Source organism: Bufo bufo, chromosome 2 (assembly GCF_905171765.1).
Source record: "Bufo bufo chromosome 2, aBufBuf1.1, whole genome shotgun sequence".
NCBI classification, from domain to species: domain Eukaryota; kingdom Metazoa; phylum Chordata; class Amphibia; order Anura; family Bufonidae; genus Bufo; species Bufo bufo.
Window position 1 is genome coordinate 553,561,349 of NC_053390.1, and position 25,105 is coordinate 553,586,453.

The following is a 25,105-nucleotide window of genomic DNA, read 5'->3' on the forward strand; positions in this document are numbered from 1 at the left end:
TTAGCAGTTTTCTAGCTTGGAATTGGGGTCACTATTCAGTCCTATTACTAGCTTTTTGGCTATGAGTGTCCGCTTTCAAATATGTAATCATCGGCACAGCAGAAAACCTACCCTGAGAAGAACAACCCCAAACTGACACAGGCACCTAATCCCTAATTTCAGTGTTTTGACCTTTTATTGTATACACTGTAATTTCTACGTGTTTTGTAAAGAGCATAGTAGTGGCCACAGCTTTTTTTCCCTGTACCTGCAACCATGCTTCCCATCTGTTTCCTGAAGAGCCAGGCTATGTTTTCTTAATATCTCATGCACTGTCGGAAGATGCGCCTAATTTATGGCAATTTATGGCAAGGCAGAGCGTCATCATGAATTAGGCGCATCCTGTGGCAGTCCATGCTCCTAAACTGAAATCTACACCAACTGAGAGCTGCTGTAAGTTTCTGTATTCGTTTATGCCAGAAAACAATCTTAAATAAAGATAAATATGCATGGCCTGGTGGCCCTACCACCTCCCTGCCCTCAACATGCCACTTTTTCAGAAAGTAGCTAGAACAGTGTAGGTCATCAATCTTGCTACAGGGCAAAACCTCTTTAAATGGGTTGCCCACTTTCTGGCTACTATTCAAAAATGTGTATGCAAGATTTCTAAATGGCACTTACCAATACAGCCTTTGTTGTCCACACAGAGGTCTTGCTCATAAGATAACTGCTGATGGAAGGTCATGTGATCAGGCAAATCACCTCCATATGATGTCTCCTCTGTTCAAATACCCCACACTTGCTATCTACACTTGCACTGTTAGGCTTTTAGTGCAGGCACAGTGTGTTTGAATGCAGGAGACATCATAGAGTTGATTTGCCTGGTTACATGACCCCCAGCAGCCATCGTATGTACAGGACCTGTATGTGGACAGCACAAAAGATTTACCTAACAGGAGAACATGGCTTATGAAATCTAGCAACTGGCACATAATATCAACATATACTATATCAGTAAGTGCCATACAATCATCAAACATACACATTGGTCACAAGTAGCCATTATTAGCAAATAAATCTTATTATATGTATAATTAAATTTTCTTATAGATTAACTACAAGCCGAGATCTTGAAAACCAGGTAGTGAAACAGAAACTGTAAAGAAAGTTGTATAACTTTTCATTACACATATAATTACATTATTTGCTGATACCGTAATACAGCTTTAGTTCACCACAACCATCTAATATTTGTAGATCATAAAACCCACAGATTGGTAAAACACAAACCCTTGTTCCTTGCAAGATTTTATATGCATTTCTGACATATACTCAAAAGAATATACCAAGAGACGCATTGTCAGATGATTGGCAGGATGTCAGCTGAATAACATCATGTCATGCTTTAAGAGACTATTTCTTTAGCAACGTCATGTATGTTTTTCTGGGAAAACAGTTTTTTTGACAGATTAAAGAAAGACTACAGGGAGTGCAGAATTATTAGGCAAATGAGTATTTTGACCACATCATCCTCTTTATGCATGTTGTCTTACTCCAAGCTGTATAGGCTCGAAAGCCTACTACCAATTAAGCATATTAGGTGATGTGCATCTCTGTAATGAGAAGGGGTGTGGTCTAATGACATCAACACCCTATATTAGGTGTGCATAATTATTAGGCAACTTCCTTTCCTTTGGCAAAATGGGTCAAAAGAAGGACTTGACAGGCTCAGAAAAGTCAAAAATAGTGAGATATCTTGCAGAGGGATGCAGCACTCTTAAAATTGCAAAGCTTCTGAAGCGTCATCATCGAACAATCAAGCGTTTCATTCAAAATAGTAAACAGGGTCGCAAGAAGCGTGTGGAAAAACCAAGGCGCAAAATAACTGCCCATGAACTGAGAAAAGTCAAGCGTGCAGCTGCCAAGATGCCACTTGCCACCAGTTTGGCCATATTTCAGAGCTGCAACATCACTGGAGTGCCCAAAAGCACAAGGTGTGCAATACTCAGAGACATGTCCAAGGTAAGAAAGGCTGAAAGACGACCACCACTGAACAAGACACACAAGCTGAAACGTCAAGACTGGGCCAAGAAATATCTCAAGACTGATTTTTCTAAGGTTTTATGGACTGATGAAATGAGAGTGAGTCTTGATGGGCCAGATGGATGGGCCCGTGGCTGGATTGGTAAAGGGCAGAGAGCTCCAGTCCGACTCAGACGCCAGCAAGGTGGAGGTGGAGTACTGGTTTGGGCTGGTATCATCAAAGATGAGCTTGTGGGGCCTTTTCGGGTTGAGGATAGAGTCAAGCTCAACTCCCAGTCCTACTGCCAGTTTCTGGAAGACACCTTCTTCAAGCAGTGGTACAGGAAGAAGTCTGCATCCTTCAAGAAAAACATGATTTTCATGCAGGACAATGCTCCATCACACGCGTCCAAGTACTCCACAGCGTGGCTGGCAAGAAAGGGTATAAAAGAAGAAAATCTAATGACATGGCCTCCTTGTTCACCTGATCTGAACCCCATTGAGAACCTGTGGTCCATCATCAAATGTGAGATTTACAAGGAGGGAAAACAGTACACCTCTCTGAACAGTGTCTGGGAGGCTGTGGTTGCTGCTGCACGCAATGTTGATGGTGAACAGATCAAAACACTGACAGAATCCATGGATGGCAGGCTTTTGAGTGTCATTGCAAAGAAAGGTGGCTATATTGGTCACTGATTTGTTTTTGTTTTGTTTTTGAATGTCAGAAATGTATATTTGTGAATGTTGAGATGTTATATTGGTTTCACTGGTAAAAATAAATAATTGAAATGGGTATATATTTGTTTTTTGTTAAGTTGCCTAAGAATTATGCACAGTAATAGTCACCTGCACACACAGATATCCCCCTAAAATAGCTAAAACTAAAAACAAACTAAAAACTACTTCCAAAAATATTCAGCTTTGATATTAATGAGTTTTTTGGGTTTATTGAGAACATGGTTGTTGTTCAATAATAAAATTAATCCTCAAAAATACAACTTGCCTAATAATTCTGCACTCCCTGTATAACTGTTATCTTGTAGAGAGGCCTATTGTTAGGAATGAATATATGTTATAAATTTACCCTATTGTCATAACAGTCAGCGGCAGCTCCTTTGGCGCAGCATGTTGCTACCAGTGAGCCTAAGGCTTTCACTAGGTGACCTATTTCTTCAAAAGTAGCATTGGAATACTTTCTGCTGTTCATGATGACCGCCCTAAAGAGAACAAATAAGTCAATAAATATACTGTATTCTTGGAAGCATAATAATCATCCAAAAGCCTAAATAATAAACTACCATATGTCTATGTACTGATACACATATGGAGAAGACACAACATAGTTCCATTTATTAATGCAGTTCAATACAATGAAACAATCATCAGTTTATGCCCTTGCGATTACTGGGAAATTAATTAGAGTCAATCTGTTTGCAAGTGATGGAATAAAATATTGTAGAATATAATTCACCATTGCATAGTATTCAGTGCATAGCTTATAGTTATAATTACTAGAATTTTTAAAGATTACAGGGTCATTTACTAACCTGAAATACGCCTAAACTAGGTGTATTTCAGGCTCAGATGACGGTGCACGCCAGGTCTAAAATTGTGAGAGTGGCCTGGCCAGTGAAGGGCATGGGCAGGCAGGCCCGTATCATTTACCATTTTCTATGCCTGCTTTAGGCGTAGAAAAAGGTCTAAATGTAAGACAGCAAGGAAGCTGCCTTACATTTAGAACTGGCGCTGGATGTGCCAAAGTTATGGAGACGCCTGCGCCTCTTGATAACTCTGGAAGATCCTCCGCCAGCAGTGGGGATTAATTAAAGCTGGCCTTTATAAATGTGCCCCTACATTTTTTAGAATGAAATACTGTACAAGAATTGCATTCTCTTGTTTACTTCTTAAAATGTCCTTTAGAGCAGTCATCCCCCCTAAAATATTACACCTTAATTGATACTTACTTATTCTCCTAGCATTGTCCAAACTCTAGCTGCCCATGTTAAAGGAATGTCTGCATTTAAGCAGGTAAGTATCTGGTTAACATTGAGGGAGTAGAAAGGAGTTGAAAACAAAGGTCGCTGATGGTAGTGTGCTCACAAGCAAAAGTTGGGTGATAATGTTAAGAGGTTCAGTCTTACAAATGGCAGCCTTAGTGGATTTTGCTCGCCCTAACAGCTGGGAGGACAGTCCAGCTAGTAGTTAGGGGGATGGTAGTGCAGGTAGGGCTAGACAGTTATAGGGTATTCTATACTCGGGAAGAAGGATAGAATAATTTTTCATTAAGGTACAAATTGTTTCCACAGATAATTTGCACATAAATGGAAGGGGGTCTGCTGTGCTGGGGGACAGGAGGGATGCCAGAAGTCTAACAAGCAAAATGTTTTAATTTGAGTCCATTGTACTAGAGGAACACACTGATGTAATTGGCTGAGACATGCTAGCCTCTTCAAATGACTAGGTGATTAATCTTCAGGATTTTACAATCTTTAGGAAAGACAGAGTAAAAGAGAAAGGAGGTGGACGGTATCTGTGTGTTAGATATGATATGAAAGTGAGTGTGAAAGAGGAAATTGTGGATGAAGAAGGTGAGGATGTTGAAACATTAACGGTAGAATTATAAAGGGAGGTAATCGTTGAAAAAAAAAATTGATGAAATGTATAGACCCCTCCCCCCAACATCACTGAGGAGATAGAAGGACAACCGTATAACCAAATGGAGCGGGGTGATAATTGGAGATTTTTATAGGAACTTGTCATCTATAATTTATTCTGCCAGTTAAAACTAAATAGTGATGCTTTGCTGGATCTGGTAATTTTTAACAGTGCAGAGCTTGTTGGGAATGCTGTTGTTCATGAAACACTTGGAAACAGTGATCATAATTAGTGATGAGCAGCAGGGGTAATATTTGAATTAGCGATATTCCGCAAATATTTGGAAGAATATTCGTCATATATTCGGAAATTCAAGATTATTTTCTTGATCGCGAAAAATCGGCAATGTAATATTCGCGTAATACGCGTGAAATACAGTCATTGGTCACTATAGCTACATTTTTCAAGCTGCTAGAAGTTTCCTGAGACTGGAGAAAATGGTTGGCACGGCAGAACATCACAATAGCTTTATATGCAGATAGAGTGCTCCAATATATTCGCAAATGCGAAATCTGGGCAAAAAGCAAGAAGGGAGGTTACTGATGAAAAATAAATCTAGAATATTCAAAATTCCGACTATATATCTCTATATTCAAAAAATTCACGAATTCGAAGTGCCGATATTCGCAAATAATATTCGCTATTCGAATATTCACATCCAACAGTAATCGTAATAACCTTTAAAAAAAAAACATTGGAGGGCAAAAAAAACATCTAAAAGGGTTGTCCCATATTTATATTTATAACATATTTATAGAATATGCTAGATATGTATGCTAAGTGCTGGTCTCACACATATCTGAGAAATGGGGCCCCATCGAGAATGGAGAGGACACTGCGTATGCAGGGTCCTCTTCATTTACTGCTAGGGAACTTCTGAAAATAGCCAAGCCCACAGCAGTCCTCTTCAGTTCCAACGGGGTCCATTCATAGGATTGGACCTACACCTATTGAACATTTATGGCATATCCTATAAATACAGTAGGTGAACCCGATTTTGTGTCAATCTCGCTGTATTTCTCGGCGAGATTGAGCACATACGAGCCCCATCGCGGGAGCCAGCGCCGAGCTGGCTTGCCGCGATGGAGACAGAGCCGTCATAGAAGCGACGGGAGATCCGACTTGGATTCCCGCCAATTCTACACGTGTGCGGCGTTTGTTATGAATCCTGAGGGGGAAGTCCCCGCCGGATTTTAAATAAAAATCCGGCCTGGGTCCCGCCCTCAGGAGCATACCGGGCCCTTAGGTCTGTTATGGGTTGTAAGGAGAGCCCCCCCTACGCCGAAAAAAACGGCGTAGGGGGTCCCCCTACAATCCATACCAGACCCGTATCCAAAGCACGCTACCCGGCCAGCCAGGAAGGGAGTGGGGACGAGCGAGCGAGCGCCCCCCCCCCCTCCTGAGCCGTACCAGGCTGCATGCCCTCAACATGGGGGGTTGGGTGCTCTGGGGCAGGGGGCGCACTGCGGCCCCCCCACCTCAGAGCACCCTGTCCCCATGTTGATGAGGACAGGGCCCCTTCCCGACAACCCTGGCCGTTGGTTGTCGGGGTATGCGGTCGGGAGGCTTATCGGAATCTGGGAGCCCCCTTTAATAAGGGGGGCCCCAGATACCGGCCCCCCACCCTAAGTGAATGAGTATGGGGTACATCGTACCCATTCACCTGCAAGAAAAGTGGTAAAAACACAAATAAACCACACAGTGTATTAAAATATTTTATTTTTCTGCTCCGGAGGCCGCCCCCTGTCTTCTTTATTAGCTCTTTTACCAGGGGGGGGCTCTTCTTCTTCCGATATCCCGACGGGTCTTCTCCGCTATCCGGGGGGTCTTCTCAACTCTCCGGGGTTCTCCTTCTGTCTTCTCCTTCTGTCTTGTTGTCTCCTTCTGTCTTCTGTCTCCGGGGTTCTCCTTCTGTTTTCGCCTCTCTCTGTTGTTGACTCGGCGCACCCCGGTTCTTCGTCTCGCGAGACTCGGCGCACCCCGGTTCTTCGTCTCGCGACGAAGAACCGGGGTGCGCCGAGTCAACAACAGAGAGAGGCGAAAACAGAAGGAGAACCCCGGAGACAGAAGACAGAAGGAGACAACAAGACAGAAGGAGAAGACAGAAGGAGAACCCCGGAGAGTTGAGAAGACCCCCCAGATAGCGGAGAAGACAGAAGGAGAACCCCGGAGAGTTGAGAAGACCCCCCGGATAGCGGAGAAGACCCGTCGGGATATCGGAAGAAGAAGAGCCCCCCCCTGGTAAAAGAGCTAATAAAGAAGACAGGGGGCGGCCTCCGGAGCAGAAAAATAAAATATTTTAATACACTGTGTGGTTTATTTGTGTTTTTACCACTTTTCTTGCAGGTGAATGGGTACGATGTACCCCATACTCATTCACTTAGGGTGGGGGGCCGGTATCTGGGGCCCCCCTTATTAAAGGGGGCTCCCAGATTCCGATAAGCCTCCCGACCGCATACCCCGACAACCAACGGCCAGGGTTGTCGGGAAGGGGCCCTGTCCTCATCAACATGGGGACAGGGTGCTCTGAGGTGGGGGGGCCGCAGTGCGCCCCCTGCCCCAGAGCACCCAACCCCCCATGTTGAGGGCATGCAGCCTGGTACGGCTCAGGAGGGGGGGGGGCGCTCGCTCGCTCGTCCCCACTCCCTTCCTGGCTGGCCGGGTAGCGTGCTTTGGATACGGGTCTGGTATGGATTGTAGGGGGACCCCCTACGCCGTTTTTTTCGGCGTAGGGGGGGCTCTCCTTACAACCCATAACAGACCTAAGGGCCCGGTATGCTCCTGAGGGCGGGACCCAGGCCGGATTTTTATTTAAAATCCGGCGGGGACTTCCCCCTCAGGATTCATAACAAACGCCGCACACGTGTAGAATTGGCGGGAATCCAAGTCGGATCTCCCGTCGCTTCTATGACGCGCTTGCTGGGATGTGCTGTCACTATCCCAGTGAGTGCGAGATCTCGGCACCATGTCGCCGAGTATCAGCGCGACGCTGTCGTGCTAAAAACACAATGTCAGAAACACCTACTGTATACCATAAATGTCCAAATGGGAGAACCCCTATTATTTTAAAAATTCCAATTCCTAAAAGGCTGCACTTCAGGATGTAAACAAAGAGCAGCTTTTGTCACAAAATAATATGGATGATAATAGGAGAACTTTATACTACTTTTAGTAAATATACTGTTAAATGCATTCCTATAGGTAACAAGTAGAGTTGAGCGGACATCTGGATGTTCAGGTTCGGCCGAACTTGAAAAAAAAGTCAATGGGGACCCGAACTTTTGGCCACTAAAATGGCTCTAAAATAGCCCTGGAAAGAGCTAGAGGGCTGCAAAAGGCAGCAAAATGTGCTTAAGAGCATGGCAAATGGTCTGCAAACAAATGTGGATAGGGAAATGAATAAAAAAAACATAAAAGACCTTAAAAAATAAAAATTTGGAATGATGCAGGAGGAAGAGGTTGAGGAGGCACGTGAATGGGTGGAAGCGGTGGTGTAGGCTCACGTGGCGGTCTAGGTGGAAGCGGCGGCAAAGGAGGAATAGGTAGCCAACACAGATGTGTGTTATTTTGCATTTTTACATAGCGGTATCCCCCAAAATATTGGGACATATAAAAAAAAAGGAATAAGTGCACTTGAGTACAAGGATGGATGATTGAGGCTGTTAGAACTGTCTATTCTGCACAAGGTACAGACAAGTCTTGTGGGATCCAGGCCTGGTTCATTTTAATGAACGTGAACTTGTCCACGTTGGCTGTGGACAGGCGGCTGCATCTGTCTGTAATGACGCCTCCTGCCGTGCTAAATACACGTTCAGAGAGTACACTGGCTGCAGGGCAGGCCAGCACCTCCAAGGCATACAGGGCAAGCTCTGGCCATGTGGACAATTTGGAGACCCAGAAGTTGAATGGGGCCGAATCATCAGTTAGTACGTGTAGGCGTGTGCACAGGTACTGTTCCACCATGTTGTTCAAATGCTGCCTCTTGCTAACACGCTCCATATCAGCAATTGGGGTCGGTTGTTGCGGCGAGGTGACAAAGCTTTTTCACATGTCGGCCATGCTAACCCTGCCTTCTGAGGTGCTGGCGCTGACACAGCTGCGTTGGCGACCTCTTCCTCCTCCCCTACCTTCGCCTTGTGCTTCCAATTGTCCCCCGGCGTCAGTCGGGAATGCTCTCAGGAGCGCGTCTTCCGATCACGCTCCAGTGAGGGAATTAAGGACGTCACATTGTCTTTGTAACGAGGATCCAGCAGGGTGGCCACCCAGTAGTCAGCACACGTTAAAATGTGGGCAACTCTGCTGTCGTTGCGCAGGCACTGCAGCATGCAGTCGCTCATGTGTGCCAGGCTGCCCAGAGGTAAGAACAAGCTGTCCTCCGTGGGAGGCGTATCGTCTGCATCCTCCGTATCCCCCCAGCCACAACACCAATGATGGGCCAGAGCTGCGTTGGGTGCCACCCCACTGTGAACATGCTTTATCCTCATCCTCCTCCTCATCATCATCCTCCTCCTCCTCGTCCTCCAGTAGTGGGCCCTGGCTGGCCAAATTTGTACCTGGCCTCTGCTGTTGCAAAAAACCTCCCTCTGAGCCACTTCTAAAAGACTGGCCTAAAAGTGTTAGAAATGACCCCTCTTCCTCCTCGTCCTGGGCCACATCCTCTTCCATCATCGCCCCAAGTGTTTTCTCAATGGGACATAGAAATGGTATTGTAATGCTGATAACGGCGTCATCGCCACTGGCCATGTTGGTGGAGTACTCGAAACAGCGCAACATGGCACACAGGTCTCGCATGGAGGCCCAGTCATTGGTGGTGAAGTGGTGCTGTTCCGCAGTGCGACTGACCCGTGCGTGCTGCAGCTGAAACTCCACTATAGCCTGCTGCTGCTCGCACAATCTCTCCAGCATGTGTAAGGTGGAGTTCCACCTGGTGGGCACGTCGCATATGAGGCGGTGAGCGGGAAGGCCGAAGTTACGCTGTAGAGCAGACAGCCGAGCGGCTGCAGGATGAGAACCCCGGAAGCGCGCACAGACGGCCCACACTTTATGCAGCAGCTCTGACATGTCGGGGGAGTTGTGAATGAATTTCGGCACCACCAAATTCAGCACATGCGCCAATCAAGGGATGTGCGTCAAACCGGCTAGTCCCAGAGCTGCAACGAGATTTCGCACATTATCGCACACCACCAGGCCGGGCTTGAGGCTCACTGGCAGCAATCACTCGTCGGTCTGTTGTTCTATACCCCATCACAACTCCTGCACGGTGTGGGGCCTGTCTCCCAAACACATCAGTTTCAGAACGGCCTGCTGACGTTTACCCCTGGCTGTGCTGAAGTTGGTGGTGAAGGTCTGTCGCTGACCGGATGAGGAGGTGGTAGAAGAGGAGGTGGTAGAAGAGGAGGAGGAAGCCGAGAAGGAAGAGGAGGCAATAGGAGGCAAAGAATGATGCCCTGCGATCCTTGGCGGCGGAAGGACGTGCACCAAACAGATCTCTGCCTGGGGCCCAGCCGCCACTACATTTAACCAGTGTGCAGTTAGGGAGATATAGCGTCCCTGGCCGTGCTTACTGGCTGTGCTGAAGTTGGTGGTGAAGGTCTGTCGCTGACCGGATGAGGAGGTGGTAGAAGAGGAGGTGGTAGAAGAGGAGGAGGAAGCCGAGAAGGAAGAGGAGGCAATAGGAGGCAAAGAATGATGCCCTGCGATCCTTGGCGGCGGAAGGACGTGCGCCAAACAGATCTCTGCCTGGGGCCCAGCCACCACTACATTTAACCAGTGTGCAGTTAGGGAGATATAGCGTCCCTGGCCATGCTTACTGGTCCACGTATCTGTGGTTAGGTGGACCTTGTCACAGATGGCGTTGTGCAGTGCACACTTGATTTTATCTGATACTTGGTTGTGCAGGGAGGGCACGGCTTTCCTGGAGAAGTAGTGGCGGCTGGGAACGATGTACTGTGGGACAGCAAGCGACATGAGCTGTTTGAAGCTGTCCTTTTCCACCAGCCTGAAGGACAGCATTTCAAAGGCCAGTAGTTTAGAAATGCTGGCATTCAGGGCCAGGGATCGAGGGTGGCTAGGTGGGAATTTACGCTTTCTCTCCACGGTTTGTGAGATGGAGAGCTGAATGCTTCCTTGTGACACGGTGGAGATGCTTGGTGACAGAGGTGGTGGTGTTGGTGGCACATCCTCTGTTTGCTGGGCGGCAGGTGCCAACGTTCTTCCAGAGGCGGAGGAAGAGGGAGCAGGAGGGGCCCTTTCTTGGTTTTGAAGGTGCTTACTCCACTGCAGCCCGTGTCTCGCATGTAGATGCCTGGTCATGCAGGTTGTGCTAAGGTTCAGAACGTTAATGCCTCGCTTCAGGCTCTGATGGCACAGCGTGCAAACCACTCGGGTCTTGTCGTCAGCACATTGTGTGAAGAAGTGCCATGCCAGGGAACTCCTTGAAGCTGCCTTTGGTGTGCTCGGTCCCTGGTGACGGTGGCCAGTAGCAGGAGAACTGTTTTGGCAACGACTGCTCTGCTTTTGCACCCTGCTCTCTCTTTTGCTACGCTGTTGGCTCGGTCTCACCACTGCCTCTTCCTCTGAACTCTGAAAGTCAGTGGCACGGCCTTCATTCCATGTGGGGTTTAGGACCTCATCGTCCCCTGCATCGTCTTCCACCCAGTCTTCCTCCCTGACCTACTTTTCGGTCTGCACACTGCAGAAAGACGCAGCAGTTGGCACCTGTGTTTCGTCATCATCAGAGACGTGCTGAGGTGGTATTCCCATGTCCTCATCAGGAAACATAAGTGGTTGTGCGTCAGTGCATTCTATGTCTTCCACCCCTGGGGAAGGGCTAGGTGGATACCCTTGGGAAACCCTGCCAGCAGAGTCTTTAAACAGCATAAGAGACTGCTGCATGACTTGAGGCTCAGACAGGTTCCCCGACATGCACGGGGGTGATGTGACAGACTGATGGGAATGGGTTTTTTAGCGCCACCTGTGCACTTTCTGCAGAAGACTGGGTGGGAGATAATGTGAACCTGCTGGATCCACTGTCGGCAACCCAATCGACTAGCCCCTGTAGTTGCTCAGGCCTTACCATCCTTAGAACGGCATTAGGCCAGACCAAATATCGCTGTAGATTCTGGCGGCTACTGGGACCTGAGATAGTAGGTTCAGTAGGACATTTAGCTGTGGCAGAACGGCCACGTCCTCTCCCGGCACCAGAGGCTCCGCCAACACCACCACCACGACCATGACCGCGTCCTTTATTAGATGTTTGCCTCATAGTTAGCGTTCACCAAGCAAAGTAAAAAGTGGTTGAGTCTGTTAAAAATTATTATCGTCAATAAAAACCCTGATGTAGGGTATTGCACAATTTTTTTTAAACTCTACATGACAGCGGTATTTGTGGCCTAAAGTTCACAGTAACTTATGCACCTCTAATCCTAGATGTGCAGTATATAAAACACACAGTTTTTTCCACCCCAGTAAGCAAAAAGCGGTATTAATGGCCTAAATGTGACACTCACTTATGCACGTCTAATCCTAGATGTGCACTATATGAAACAGATCTTTTTTTTTCACCCCAGTAAGCAAAAAGCTGTATTTCTGGCCTAAATGTGACACTCACTTATGCACGTCTAATCCTAGATGTGCACTATATGATACAGATTTTCTTTTCACCCTAGTATGCCCCAGTATGAGAAAGCCGTATTTCTGGCCTAAATGTAACACTCACTTATGCACCTCCAATCCCAGATGTGCAGTATATCAGAGTTTTTTTTTAACCCCAGTAAGCAAAAGCCGTATTTGTGGCCTAAATTTCACAGTAACTTATACACCTCTAATCCCAGATGAGCAGTATATCAGAGGTATTTTTTAACCCCAGTAAGCAAAAGCTGTATTTGTGGCCTAAATTTCACAATAACTTATGCAACTCTAATCCCAGATGTGCAGTATATCTGATTTATTTTTTTAACCCCAGTAAGAAAAAGCCGTATTTGTGGCCTAAATTTCACAGTAACTTATGCACCTATAATCACAGATGTGCAGTATATAAAACACAGTGTTTTTTCCATCCCAGTATGCAAAAGCCGTATTTCGAGCCTAAAATGAACAGTCCCTTATGCACCTATAATCCTAGATGTGCACTATATGAAACAGAGGGGTTTGTTTCACCCAATATGCCCCAGTATGCCAAAGCCATATTTGTGGCCTAAATGTGACACTCACTTATGCACCTATAATCCTAGATGTGCACTATATGAAACAGATGTTTTTTTTTCACCCCACTATGCCCCAGTATGAGAAAGCTGTATTTCTGGCGTAAGTTGAACAATCACTTATGCAGCGATAATCCTAGATGTGCACTATATGAAACAGAGGTTTTTTTAACCCCAGTGTCTCAAAACAGTATTTCTGGACTTGCAGACATGCAGATATCCTGTGCTGGTGCACTATCGTTGCATAAAATGACTGCCGGTTATGTATTGACTAACTGAAGGAAAAAAAGTTCGTTTTCAGTAGTAGTTGACTCAGGGCAGGCTTAAAACAATTGTGCACTGCACCCACAAAACACATTTGCTGTAGATCGCTGAGTAAAAAGCAGTTCTTCATAAGATTCCTCCCTGATCTCTACCTCACAGCAGCTGCAGCCTATCCCTACAATAATCCGAGCAGAGTGACGGGCGGCGCTACGTGACTCCAGCTTAAATAGAGGCTGGGTCACATGCTGCAGTTGGCCAATCACAGCCATGCCAATAGTAGGCATGGCTGTGATGGCCTCTTGGGGCAAGTCGTATGACGCTTGTTGATTGGCTGCTTTGCAGCCTTTCAAAAAGCGCCATAAAAATCGCCGAACACCGAACCTGAACCCGAACTTTTACGCAAATGTTCGGGTTCGGGTCCGGGTGCCTAAACACCTAAAGTTAGGTACGAACCCGAACTTTACAGTTCGGGTTCGCTCAACTCTAGTAACAAGTACAAATGACTAAAATCAAATACCACATAGTTTAAAATTGTAATAAATGATAAAAGGGGCATTTAAATAAAAAAATGGCAATGGTATTGGGGAGTTGATCACTGGAAATCAAGAGAAGACAGATCTATTAAAATAATTCTTCAGCTCGGGGAATTTTTGGTAAACATATCTTCTTTAGGCCATCTGATTGCCCAGACAGTGAGATATGAGAAAAGTTTGGTGATGTTTTAATTATAATTTTCTTTGTTATTTTAGAACCTGCTACCAGCACCTCCCTTATATATGGAGTGCCATGAATTTTCTCTTTGATATGGTGTCTTTTGTACCTTGCAATAGTGTTGACACCTAATGCGTAAATTAAGGTCTATTGGTGTAGAAAGTACACTTTGTAATTCAGGGGTAGATTGGCCATAGACCCTACGGTGGGCCGATGCCCAAGGGGCCACCAGAGCCCTCCTTATGGCCGCTGGCCAGGTACATACTGAGCTGATGCTCTCAGCATTAGTTAATATAGGAGCATCAGCTACTGTACTTATGCACCTGGCCAGCAGCCGCAGGAGCCTTCCTGTATTCAACTGTATTACTGTCCATAATTTGGTGATAGGGAAGTATTTTAAGCTGCAATGTGGTAATTAGTTTTGCCGGGCGATATTTTGTGCTGCTCCTCTCGTCTTCTTCTGCTGTACCTGTTCCTACTTGTGGCTTGTGTTGGCACCACCTTCTTGTGTTGTCCTGCCTTCTGTCAATTTGGATTCGCCTACAACATGGGGCGACTTTTAGTTTTTTTTTTTCCAGGGCCACGTTAAGTTCCCAGTCTGCCCCTCTTGTAATTGGATTGAAAACTGTCTAAAGAAAAGTATCCAGAGCATGGCAGTTTAATGGTTCCTACACAATAGGGTCCCCGGTTATAAGTGGTGTACGCCAAGGTTAAGTGCTGGGTTCAACAATATTTAGCTTATGTATTACTCATATATAAGATGGGGTTAAAAGTACTGTTTCTGACACTAAGCTATGTACTATAGTGCAGTTTATGGAAGATGTTCATAAATTATATGCCATCTTGGACACTCTCAGTGTTTGCGTTTCCTCTTGGCAAATGAGGTTCAGTGTGTATAACTATATGCAGTTTCAATTTAGGTGAACCATATACAACCCAACACAGATCACCCTATGGTGGTGGCATGTTAAGTTTTTAGTATGTGCATTAGTAACAGAGAATTGATGCACTTGAACTGTGCTGTCCAAGTGTCTCAATGACTAATAATAGGTATGACTGAGACATTTTCCAATAATGTGGTATTTATAGTTATTCCTACTGGAGAAAAAAATACAATGCTTAATTGTTGACAAAAGTTATCTAATAGATCAACATGCAAGACTGTACATAGTAAGTGACTATTTAAGGAAAAAGACAATATACACTAAAGAATATGTTCCTTCCAAATAAATGTTTTGTTAGGATAATTTTTTTCATGTCATTTTAATTCAAATAAAGCACATTTATCAAATTTTGTTTTAAATGGGTATTCCCATCTTGGTAACATATCACTAGCTCGGCCACTGCTCCATTCACTTCTATGGGGCTTACGAAAATAGCCGAGACAGCTATTTTTGACAGTCCCATAGAATTGAATGGAGGGCGGCTGCGCATGCGCAGTCCACCCTCCGGCACTTTGTGGGCTCCATTCTAAGTATAGTTGTGGGTCCCAGACATCATATCCTAGTCATATGCCACCAATGTCCAAGATATGAATACCCCTTTAATGCAGAACATAAAAGCATGTGTAAAGGCCCCATTACACTGCTCAATGGAGCAGACAATTGTCGGGAAGGAAGCGTTCCTTCCCAACAACGCCTGTTCATTAATGGAATTTACTGCAGCATTTTCATGCAGCGATCCACTCCACAGTATGCCATCACTCATCTCCATACACAGTCATTGTTTGCTGGCAGCACATTGCTGTTAGGTGGCATGATCGGCTGCCCACAAACGATAATTTAGGTAACCACACCAACGATCTATTACCCAATAAACGAGTAAAACATAATCGGTGGCATCTTTACACAGGCAGATTATCGCTAAGGAGCGTTCATACAAACACTCTTTAGCGATAATCTGCCCAAACATTAGGCGGTGTAAAGACCCCTTTATATGACAGATCAATGGTTGTCAAAACTTACATGGCAGAGAATTTTTCTGTTCCAAACTTTGCAAATTCCTGGCAAACTCTATCTCTTTCATATAGTTTTCCTACAAATCAAAACAAAGCAGTGACATTGAGAGAAAGACATAGGTATAGATTGCAGTTCCTTTGTTTATAGAAATATAATAAGTTCTGCAGTACCATTACAATATTGTACATTAAAAAAAACATTGAAGAGCTTTGTGCTATAAAAAAAACCCGATAAATTCCACAATTTTTTTCTTTTTCAAGTATATACATAATTTACATCAGGTTCTGTTTAAGAAGGCTTTGCTGAGTTCTAAATGGCTTGAGTTGGGGGACTTTTTTAGTTCCTTTACCCCTTTCCTATATCTGTAGTGCATGTACAGTGGATGTTGAGTCTTAAAAAGGGGCTGTGTGCTGTAACGATATTAATGACCTATTCACTTCAATATCAGATCAGGGGGAGCCTAACTCCAGGCACTCCTGCTGATCAGCTGTTTGAAAGGGTCACGGATCATGCGAGTACTGCGTCCACTTCAGTGTTTAACTGCACCCCATCTCCATTGTGCAGTGCAGTGTAATTACAATTTACTCCTCCATTCACTTGAAAGGGATGCAGCTGTAGTTACCCTGCACACCAATACAAGCTAGACCTTTCAAATGCTGTGGTCAAATGTTACCATGACATCTGAGAGCACAAAACCCAGAAGCACTGCGATTCCAGCCCTGTAACGGGTCCCATTTGTGGCGATAAGGGGAGCCATTCATTGTCTGTGAAAGGACAGAGCCTGCTGAGGCTCTGATGACTTTTATAGGTATATTCCAATGTAGGCCTGCAGGTGGCAGCACTACATCGAATTATATAGAGAATTTTCTATTTGTCAATGTATTTATTTCCATTGATATGTAAAAGTTGCAGCCTAATCATTGCATGATGTAAGGCCTTTGGGGGGGTAAAAAAAAAAAAAAAGTTAAAAAAAATTAACATTCAAATCAACTTCCTTTCCCCAGAATAAAATAAATAAATAAATAAATAGACAAAAAATAAACATCATAGGAATCGCTGCCTCTGAAAATTGCCGTAATATAAAAATATAACATTATTTTTCCCAGACGACGAACTGTGTAACTGGGAAAAAAATAAAATGTCTATTTTTTGTCACTTTACCTCCCCCCAAAAAATTGAATAAAAAGTGACTTACACATTCCAAATTGGTATAAATAAAAACTATAGATTGGATTACAAAAAATTAGCCCTGATGCACCTCCATAGACATAACTATAAAAAAAGTTATGGGGGTTAGAATATTGCAATGAAAAGAAAAAGTAAATTTTTTCCAAAGTTTTTTATTTTTTTAGTAATAAAACACAAGAAAAACAATATAAATGTGGCATTGTTGTAATCATACTTAACAAGATAATTAAGATATTAGGTCAGTTTTACCACATAGAGCCATTCTTATTGTGATCTGTGGCTCCCTTGCAAATTAAATCAGCTTTTTAAAATATGCAAATATTGTCTTTAGTGTAATGAGGGTAGAGACATTAGTCTCAATTTACTGCCTGGCCCGTCGCACAGATTATTGATTGACAAGATCAGGCAGTAGGTACGTAATCTTGTCTAGCCTTGTCATTCGCAGCCTCTTTTCCACTCCACCCCATAGATTAATTATTTACAGCTTAATTACAGCCTGTTAATTAGTGATGTAATTAACATCTTACTCCTATTGGTTAACATGTTTTGAATTGTATATTAATCATGTATGTAACACTGTCAGTTTGCTTTTAAAAAGGGCCAGAGTAACTTGAAATGTGTAAATGATGTCTGCATTTTACTTTTTGTAATAATAAAGAGCCAGTTTTATCAAACTAATACTAAACTGGATTACCCTATTAGGATGCTCCCTTTGTGACACGCGCAGGTCAAGAAGAAACAAATAGGCTGTTAGTCTGCTAAAGATGGTGTTAGGCAATACGTGCCAGTGTGTATATATGGTAATCAGCATAATGGGAAAAATAATCAGAATGGCAGAATCACATTTTTTTGGTTGCTTTGTCTTCTGAATAAATGTAAGTAATCAAAACGTCCTACATACCCGAAAATGGTATCATTAAAAACTACAGATTGGCCAATAAAGAATGAGCAGGTCCATAGACAGAAATACAAAAAGGTATGGGTGGCAGAATATGGCAAAGCAAACAAAAAATTTTAAAGTATGAAAACATAAGAAAAACTATATATATTTGGTATCATATTTGGTAAATACTGTAATTATACTGACCCACAGAATAAAGTTAATATTCACTTTTTACCACATACTGAACTCCATAATAACATAAACCATAAAACAATGGCAGAATTGTGTTTCCCCCTCATTTCCACCCCATTAGAATTGTTTTACAGCTTCCCACAGCATTTTATGGAATACTAAATGGTTCCATTTGAAAGGACAACTTGTCCCGCAATTACTACTTTTTTCATATCTGCGTATTTAAAAAACTATTTAAAATAAGAATCCGAAGTCGACTTTGGTATAGCCTGGCACCTCAGTACCAAAGCCCAGTTCAGATTCCTATTTTAAATTGTTTTTAAATATGCAGATATGTATACAGTAGTAGTTCAATTAAGTCACATGCAACTTAAGGCAACACGAACTTTGGCTCCATGGAGCTAATACATTTTAATGCTGTACAGAAACAGCATTAACATTGAAATTTTTGAACAAATCGACTTCGGATCTATGATCCGAAGGTCATTTAGCTCAAGCCTAGAAGGCATAATAAATCAGGGTCCTTGTGTTATCAAAGGTTAATGAAACATAAGGTATTTAAAATACCATTGGAAAGTACAGTAATCTAGCTATAAATTATAGCATGTAAATGAGATATTCATATATCATGACACTCTGACATCATGATACTTCTATATTTTAGTTGCTTTTTTATTAACTAAACCTATTTTGAATAGGAGTTTTACTATTTTAGTCGACTTCATCATTTAATATAATCATACACATTTAATTCTATATTTTCCTGGAATAATGTAAGCTTGTGCACTTTGTAATAAACGTAAGATTGCTTTTTGAAGTAAAGTGTATTTTTCTGCTGTAAGATATTAAAGCGTACATATTGTTATTTAATAGACTCTTCTTGCAGCATCATTATTGGTAATTTCATTCTGTTCCTTTACATGTGCAGACGATAAGGAATGAATATTCATAGCAATGTTTGGTTGATCATCGGTCCATCTAAACACCACACTAATCAACAAACATTGTTGTTTTGCCAGGTCTTTAATGAAGCCACAAAAGTCATTGTGTGTCGCCCCGTGTAAACGTCAATTTTGGAGTCTTTTGCATGGACATTAGATGCTAAGGCATTTATATGTCCCTGGACTGGGGTTACAAAGCAACCCTGGTGCACAAACCTCACCAGCCCACATATGATATTGTGCAAAAATGTTGCTTTACTTAGGAATGCCCCTATGTAGACCATCAATACAAGAAATGAAATAAAATGTATTTTGTGGAATACAGAAATGTCTAATCACGTGGTCAGGGACATCTATTACTTCCCCAATAGCAGCACATACCATGATAAGGCTCAAAATACCTCCTCAGCAGCATCATATACCACTGTACAGCACAAAATACCTCCCCAACATCACCAACTCAATACAACCATGCAGCATTAATACCACCATACAGCACTGTAGTGTACGGGGACGGTAATGCCCGTCACTACAAAAGGGTCGCTTGTTGTGCTGTCGTGTCCCCTTATTTATGGGGAGGTTGGTTATAAAATGTAATTGAATGTAATGCTATGTATTTCCCTGTTACTGTGAAATTTACATGTACAGGCCTGCTAGGGGTGTCATTCCAGCTCTTAGTCACTAGAGGGAGCTAGGGAGCCCTAGTTTATATAAGGCCCAGTCAGGGAAGGGAAAGTCAGTCTGAAGTCTGAGGTTCATAGTCTAGTCTAACCAGAGATTAGACAATGTCAGAGTCAAGTCCAGGCCTGAAGTCTGCAGACCAGGAGAGGGTATTGCAGTCCCTGTAACCGGGTTCCAGATTCAAGGAGAAGGTTCCCCTCCTGAGTTCCCATATGCAGAAGCAGGAACACCTGAGTTCAGAAGTTTCTAGAGCCTGAGGAAGCTGAGAGAGAGACAGAGGCAAATCCAGGAAAGCAAGAGGTACTCAAGACAACAGAGGAGGTACTTGATAAAGATAAAACCAAGGATATACGCCAGAGCTAGGGTATTGGGCCTTGGAGAAGATTTTCTATGTTCCAGGATCAGTCAGGAATAGAGTGCAAGCCGCATGTACTGCAAGTCCTGTGTTTAACACTCTGAAGTCACCTTGCTATGTCTATATTGCCTGCATCAAATGTACTGCAACAAACTGTCTGCAAAGGAACTGCGTTTCCAGCTATGCCCATGTATGATGACTACTAAAGTTTGAGTTCTGCTTTAACATCACGTGGTTCCTCAGTTATTCCTGCTATCAGCAAACGGCGTGCCACCGTTTAATTGGCACTGGCGTCACGAACATTTCCTATCATCACCTGCCCTTGCAGAGAGTCAGCCGTCTCAGGTTAGTGTCTATTGCACTACAACACCCAGGAACATTTCTAAACACAACTTGAGTACGCTGCACCTCTCTTTTGGCGTCACGAACAGGATACGCACGCTTTCTAGTGCAAGAAGCGTGAACTTTGTACCTTATACAGTTGCCCTGTGACCAAAGTGACAAATTGCCTGTTTTATTAAAGTGGACTTTGTGGACTGAAAAACATACCCAAAGTGTGCCTAAAACCTCCAAAAAGCGCTGTGCAGTGTTGCGCTATCAAGAGGAAGAAAATCGCCGCATTGGAGTGTGGTTTTGTGGACTTTTTATCATCCTGCTTGCTGTCAGTGAATATACAGCGGTTTTTGCTAAAGATGGCCGCTGAGCTTGCTGAATTTACTGCTGCGTCATCTTCATCCCGAAAAAGCGGGAAAAATTGGCGCCCTTTTGATGAAAAAGCGGGAAAGGGTTCAAGGTCAGGCGCCACAGCCTGCCTGGACATTTGCATGTCTGCCAGCATGGACTCCGCCTTCCATATACTGGAATACCTGGGGGGCGGCCTCCCAGTGCAATGGGAGGATCTGGCTAAACTTATTGGCGCCACCCTGTCGCTCTCCGGAGAAGGATCGAGCATGTTGGAGGGTGAGCACTGCTTTGCTGCCACGTCCGCGCCTGAAATACCGAACATGGATATTGGTGTAGAGCCAGAAGAGGCTCCACCGGCCTACTCTCCGGGACCGGAGAAACCCGCCTGCCCGCCACGGGAGAAAGAACCAGAGCCCTGCTATGGCTCTTGGAGAGACTTCTTTCAGCCCTCTTTTAAGTGGTCTTCATTAATGGCAGAGATCCGGGAGGCCGCTATAAAGCGGAATACAAAGACTAAAATATATTATGAGGAACTGACCAAGACTATCCATGAACGACACACCAACACTCAACCCCGCCTGGAAAGGAGAAAGGGGTTGGTGGTGTCCTTTGACAAAGCCCGTGGCTACGGGTTCATACAAGATTACCTAACTGGCAGAGACTTATATGTCAACAGGAGATCTGTCAAGCGAGACTACCTCCCTGCACATCTACATAACCTCCGCGAGGGAGAGGAAGTGGAGTTCACCCCTGCCGAGAGCCTGAGAGGCCCATATGCAACTGCCGTGACCCGTCCTAAACGAGAACCTGAGGACTGGGAGGCAGAAGAAGACTATTCTGGCTGCGAGCGGGAACCTGAACGCTCTCCAGAACCGACCCATCACGCCTTCCAGGAGCAGAGCTCCTTCATTGGGCCTAATGTCTTCTGGCAGCCAACCGTGTTGGAAAAATGGGTGAGCCCCTACCCTTCCCCCGAGCTGCCTCGCCGGGAGAAAACCATCCAGGACATGGAGAACTTAAAAAGACTTAGCGGTACCTTCGAGAATATCCGGAAGGGTAGGAGACCCGATGCGCCACCAGAACCTGCAGAGGCCGCGTCAGAGGTATCGTTGCCTGTACCTGCGCCGGCGGCGCCAGCAGATGACAGCGACTCCGACACGGAAAGCATCGGTGACCAGATTGTCCGGCTGGAGGAAAAGTTGCGGGAGCTGCGCAAGATTGCCACCGCCAGGATCCAGACGCCGCCGAAGAAGGACGAGGTAAGGGTGCCTGTCACCACCCGTAACCCACCGTCTGCTAATGTTGCTCCGTCAAGGCCCCAAAGAAGACCCACTATTCCTGTGAATTGCTGCCCAGAGCCCACCGGACCGCTTGCGGTGGCGGTACCAAGTTCACTACAACCCACGATCATTATGCCGGGACCGGTACGGTCCACAAGAGGGTTTATCCCTAGGCCTATGGGACCAATACCCATCAGGGGCCCTTTCACTTTGCAGCTGCTCCCTAACACTGTGATGTGGGCACATCCTCCTGTAGAGGACTACTACAGGCCATATTTGCCAGCAGAGCCAGGTGATTATGACATGCCACTGTGAATCAGCCTGCTAGGCCTTTGATTTATTTTGCTAAAGAATGATGTTGAAAGCTTAACCCTTCCAGGATAGGAGTCCTATGTTTCCTGGTCGTTTGTTGCTGCTGCCAGTTTATCCACGGCTCAGTGGTAGGTGTTAACCACTGAAATCATAAGGTCAACAAAGCCAAGTTTGTTTCCAGGACCTCCTGCCTGCTTTTGCTATCCCACGCCAAGTTGTGCCTGTTCCTTAGTTGCACCTTTTACCCTTTACCCCCTTTTCAGGTTGATCAGGGGTATTACAGCACTTGTTTTATATTGTGCAACTTGATATTAAGGAACTGTGCCCGGAGATAGACTCAAAAGAACCTGAGCCTCTGAGATTCTTACTCTTTTTAAAGGAAATGAACCCAGAGATGGACTCCACCGCACGAGAGCCTCTGTGATTTAATAGGAAAATAACCTGGGTACGGACTCATATTTGTTATTTGAGCCTCCAAGAACTTTTATACTGTTTTACCGTTTCTTGCTGTTCTATTAAGGACAATTTGCACATATGGACTATCCTGGTAATAATGTTACGCTGTGCCAGGTCAGCGCCCCAGTTCCATTCACTATCCTGAGAAGAAGAGAACGACGCCCCTTGTCACCACCCTTCACCTTTGCCAATTGGACCTGATAGGAATGTCAATGCAGATGAATTACATATATGTATGCCTGCATGTGTCTTTTCTGTTTCAGGTAGTGATTCCAGTTGGGCGAGCCCTGATGGAGTACGAGGTCGTACTCAGCTTAAAGCAGTGGGGTATGTAGTGTACGGGGACGGTAATGCCCGTCACTACAAAAGGGTCACTTGTTGTGCTGTCGTGTCCCCTTATTTATGGGGAGGTTGGTTATAAAATGTAATTGAATGTAATGCTATGTATTTCCCTGTTACTGTGAAATTTACATGTACAGGCCTGCTAGGGGTGTCATTCCAGCTCTTAGTCACTAGAGGGAGCTAGGGAGCCCTAGTTTATATAAGGCCCAGTCAGGGAAGGGAAAGTCAGTCTGAAGTCTGAGGTTCATTGTCTAGTCTAACCAGAGATTAGACAATGTCAGAGTCAAGTCCAGGCCTGAAGTCTACAGACCAGGAGAGGGTATTGCAGTCCCTGTAACCGGGTTCCAGATTCAAGGAGAAGGTTCCCCTCCTGAGTTCCCATATGCAGAAGCAGGAACACCTGAGTTCAGAAGTTTCTAGAGCCTGAGGAAGCTGAGAGAGAGACAGAGGCAAATCCAGGAAAGCAAGAGGTACTCAAGACAACAGAGGAGGTACTTGATAAAGATAAAACCAAGGATATACGCCAGAGCTAGGGTATTGGGCCTTGGAGAAGATTTTCTATGTTCCAGGATCAGTCAGGAATAGAGTGCAAGCCGCCTGTACTGCAAGTCCTGTGTTTAACACTCTGAAGTCACCTTGCTATGTCTATATTGCCTGCATCAAATGTACTGCAACAAACTGTCTGCAAAGGAACTGCGTTTCCAGCTATGCCCATGTATGATGACTACTAAAGTTTGAGTTCTGCTTTAACATCACGTGGTTCCTCAGTTATTCCTGCTATCAGCAAACGGCGTGCCACCGTTTAATTGGCACTGGCGTCACGAACATTTCTTATCATCACCTGCCCTTGCAGAGAGTCAGCCGTCTCAGGTTAGTGTCTATTGCACTACAACACCCAGGAACATTTCTAAACACAACTTGAGTACGCTGCAGCACCCCAACAGCTCTAAACATATGCCACTGTGAATAACAAAATACCACCCAATAGTGCCAAATAAATGCCAAGGTGCAGCATAAAATCTCAATATCGCAAAATAAATATGATAGCACAAAATACCTACCAGCAGTATTGTCCCATGAGTACCTCTTCTCCAAATGCAGCACTATTATCCTCCTAACTACCCCTAACATAATACCTTTAGTGACCCCCTCCCCCACTGGAAGTAATGTTGTCCCATTAACTACTCTTCCCCAACTGACCGTAACAATGTCCCCGTAACTGTTCTTATGCCATCGGCAGTAATATTGTCCCCCTAAACTTACCCTCATCCATAGGCAGTAACACTATCCCACTACCGGGCCCCTAACTAACTGGCAGTAACATTGTCCCCTAAATATCCCTTCCCCACTGATGCTGGTGGAGGGAGAGTACTTCTCCAGCAGTTCTCCTCCAAACTCTTAGGCCTATTGCACACGTCCGTATGGCTTTTTCAGTGTTTTGCGGTCCGTTTTTCACGGATCCGTTGTTCCGTTTTTTGCTTCCGTTGTGTTTCCGTTTCTGTTCCGTTTTTCCGTTCCGTTTTTCCGTATGGCATATACAGTATACAGTAATTACATAGATAAAATTGGGCTGGGCATAACATTTTCAATAGATGGTTCAGCAAAAAACAGAACGGAAACGGAAGACATATGGATGCATTTCCGTATGTGTTGCGTTTTTTTTTGCGGACCCATTGACTTGAATGGAGACACGGACCGTGATTTGCTTTTTTCCTAAGGCCTCCTGCACACGGCCGTTTTTTTTTTCCCGTTTACTGCCCGTTTTTTGCGTTCCGTATACGGTCCGTATACGGAACCATTCATTTCAATGGTTCCGCAAAAAAAACAGAATGTACTCCGTATGCATTCCGTTTCCGTATTTCCGTTTTTCCGTTCCGTTTTAACATAGAACATGTCCTATTATTGCCCGCAAATCACGGTCCGTGTCTCCATTCAAGTCAATGGGTCCGCAAAAAAAACGGAACACATACGGAAATGCATCCGTATGTCTTCCGTTTCCAT

The 25,105-nt window shown here is 44.5% G+C and overlaps 1 protein-coding gene across 1 annotated transcript in view; it reads right to left on the bottom strand.

The window, feature by feature from the left end:
* Nucleotides 1-25,105, bottom strand: part of GC (GC vitamin D binding protein) — a 322,446-nt gene that overhangs the window by 208,388 nt on the left and 88,953 nt on the right. The window contains exons 2-3 of the mRNA XM_040418123.1: nucleotides 15,797-15,866; nucleotides 3,086-3,218 (exon numbers count right to left, since the gene is read on the bottom strand). Coding sequence (XP_040274057.1) covers nucleotides 3,086-3,218; nucleotides 15,797-15,866 — 203 coding nt within the window. The remainder of the gene's footprint in view (nucleotides 1-3,085; nucleotides 3,219-15,796; nucleotides 15,867-25,105) is intronic.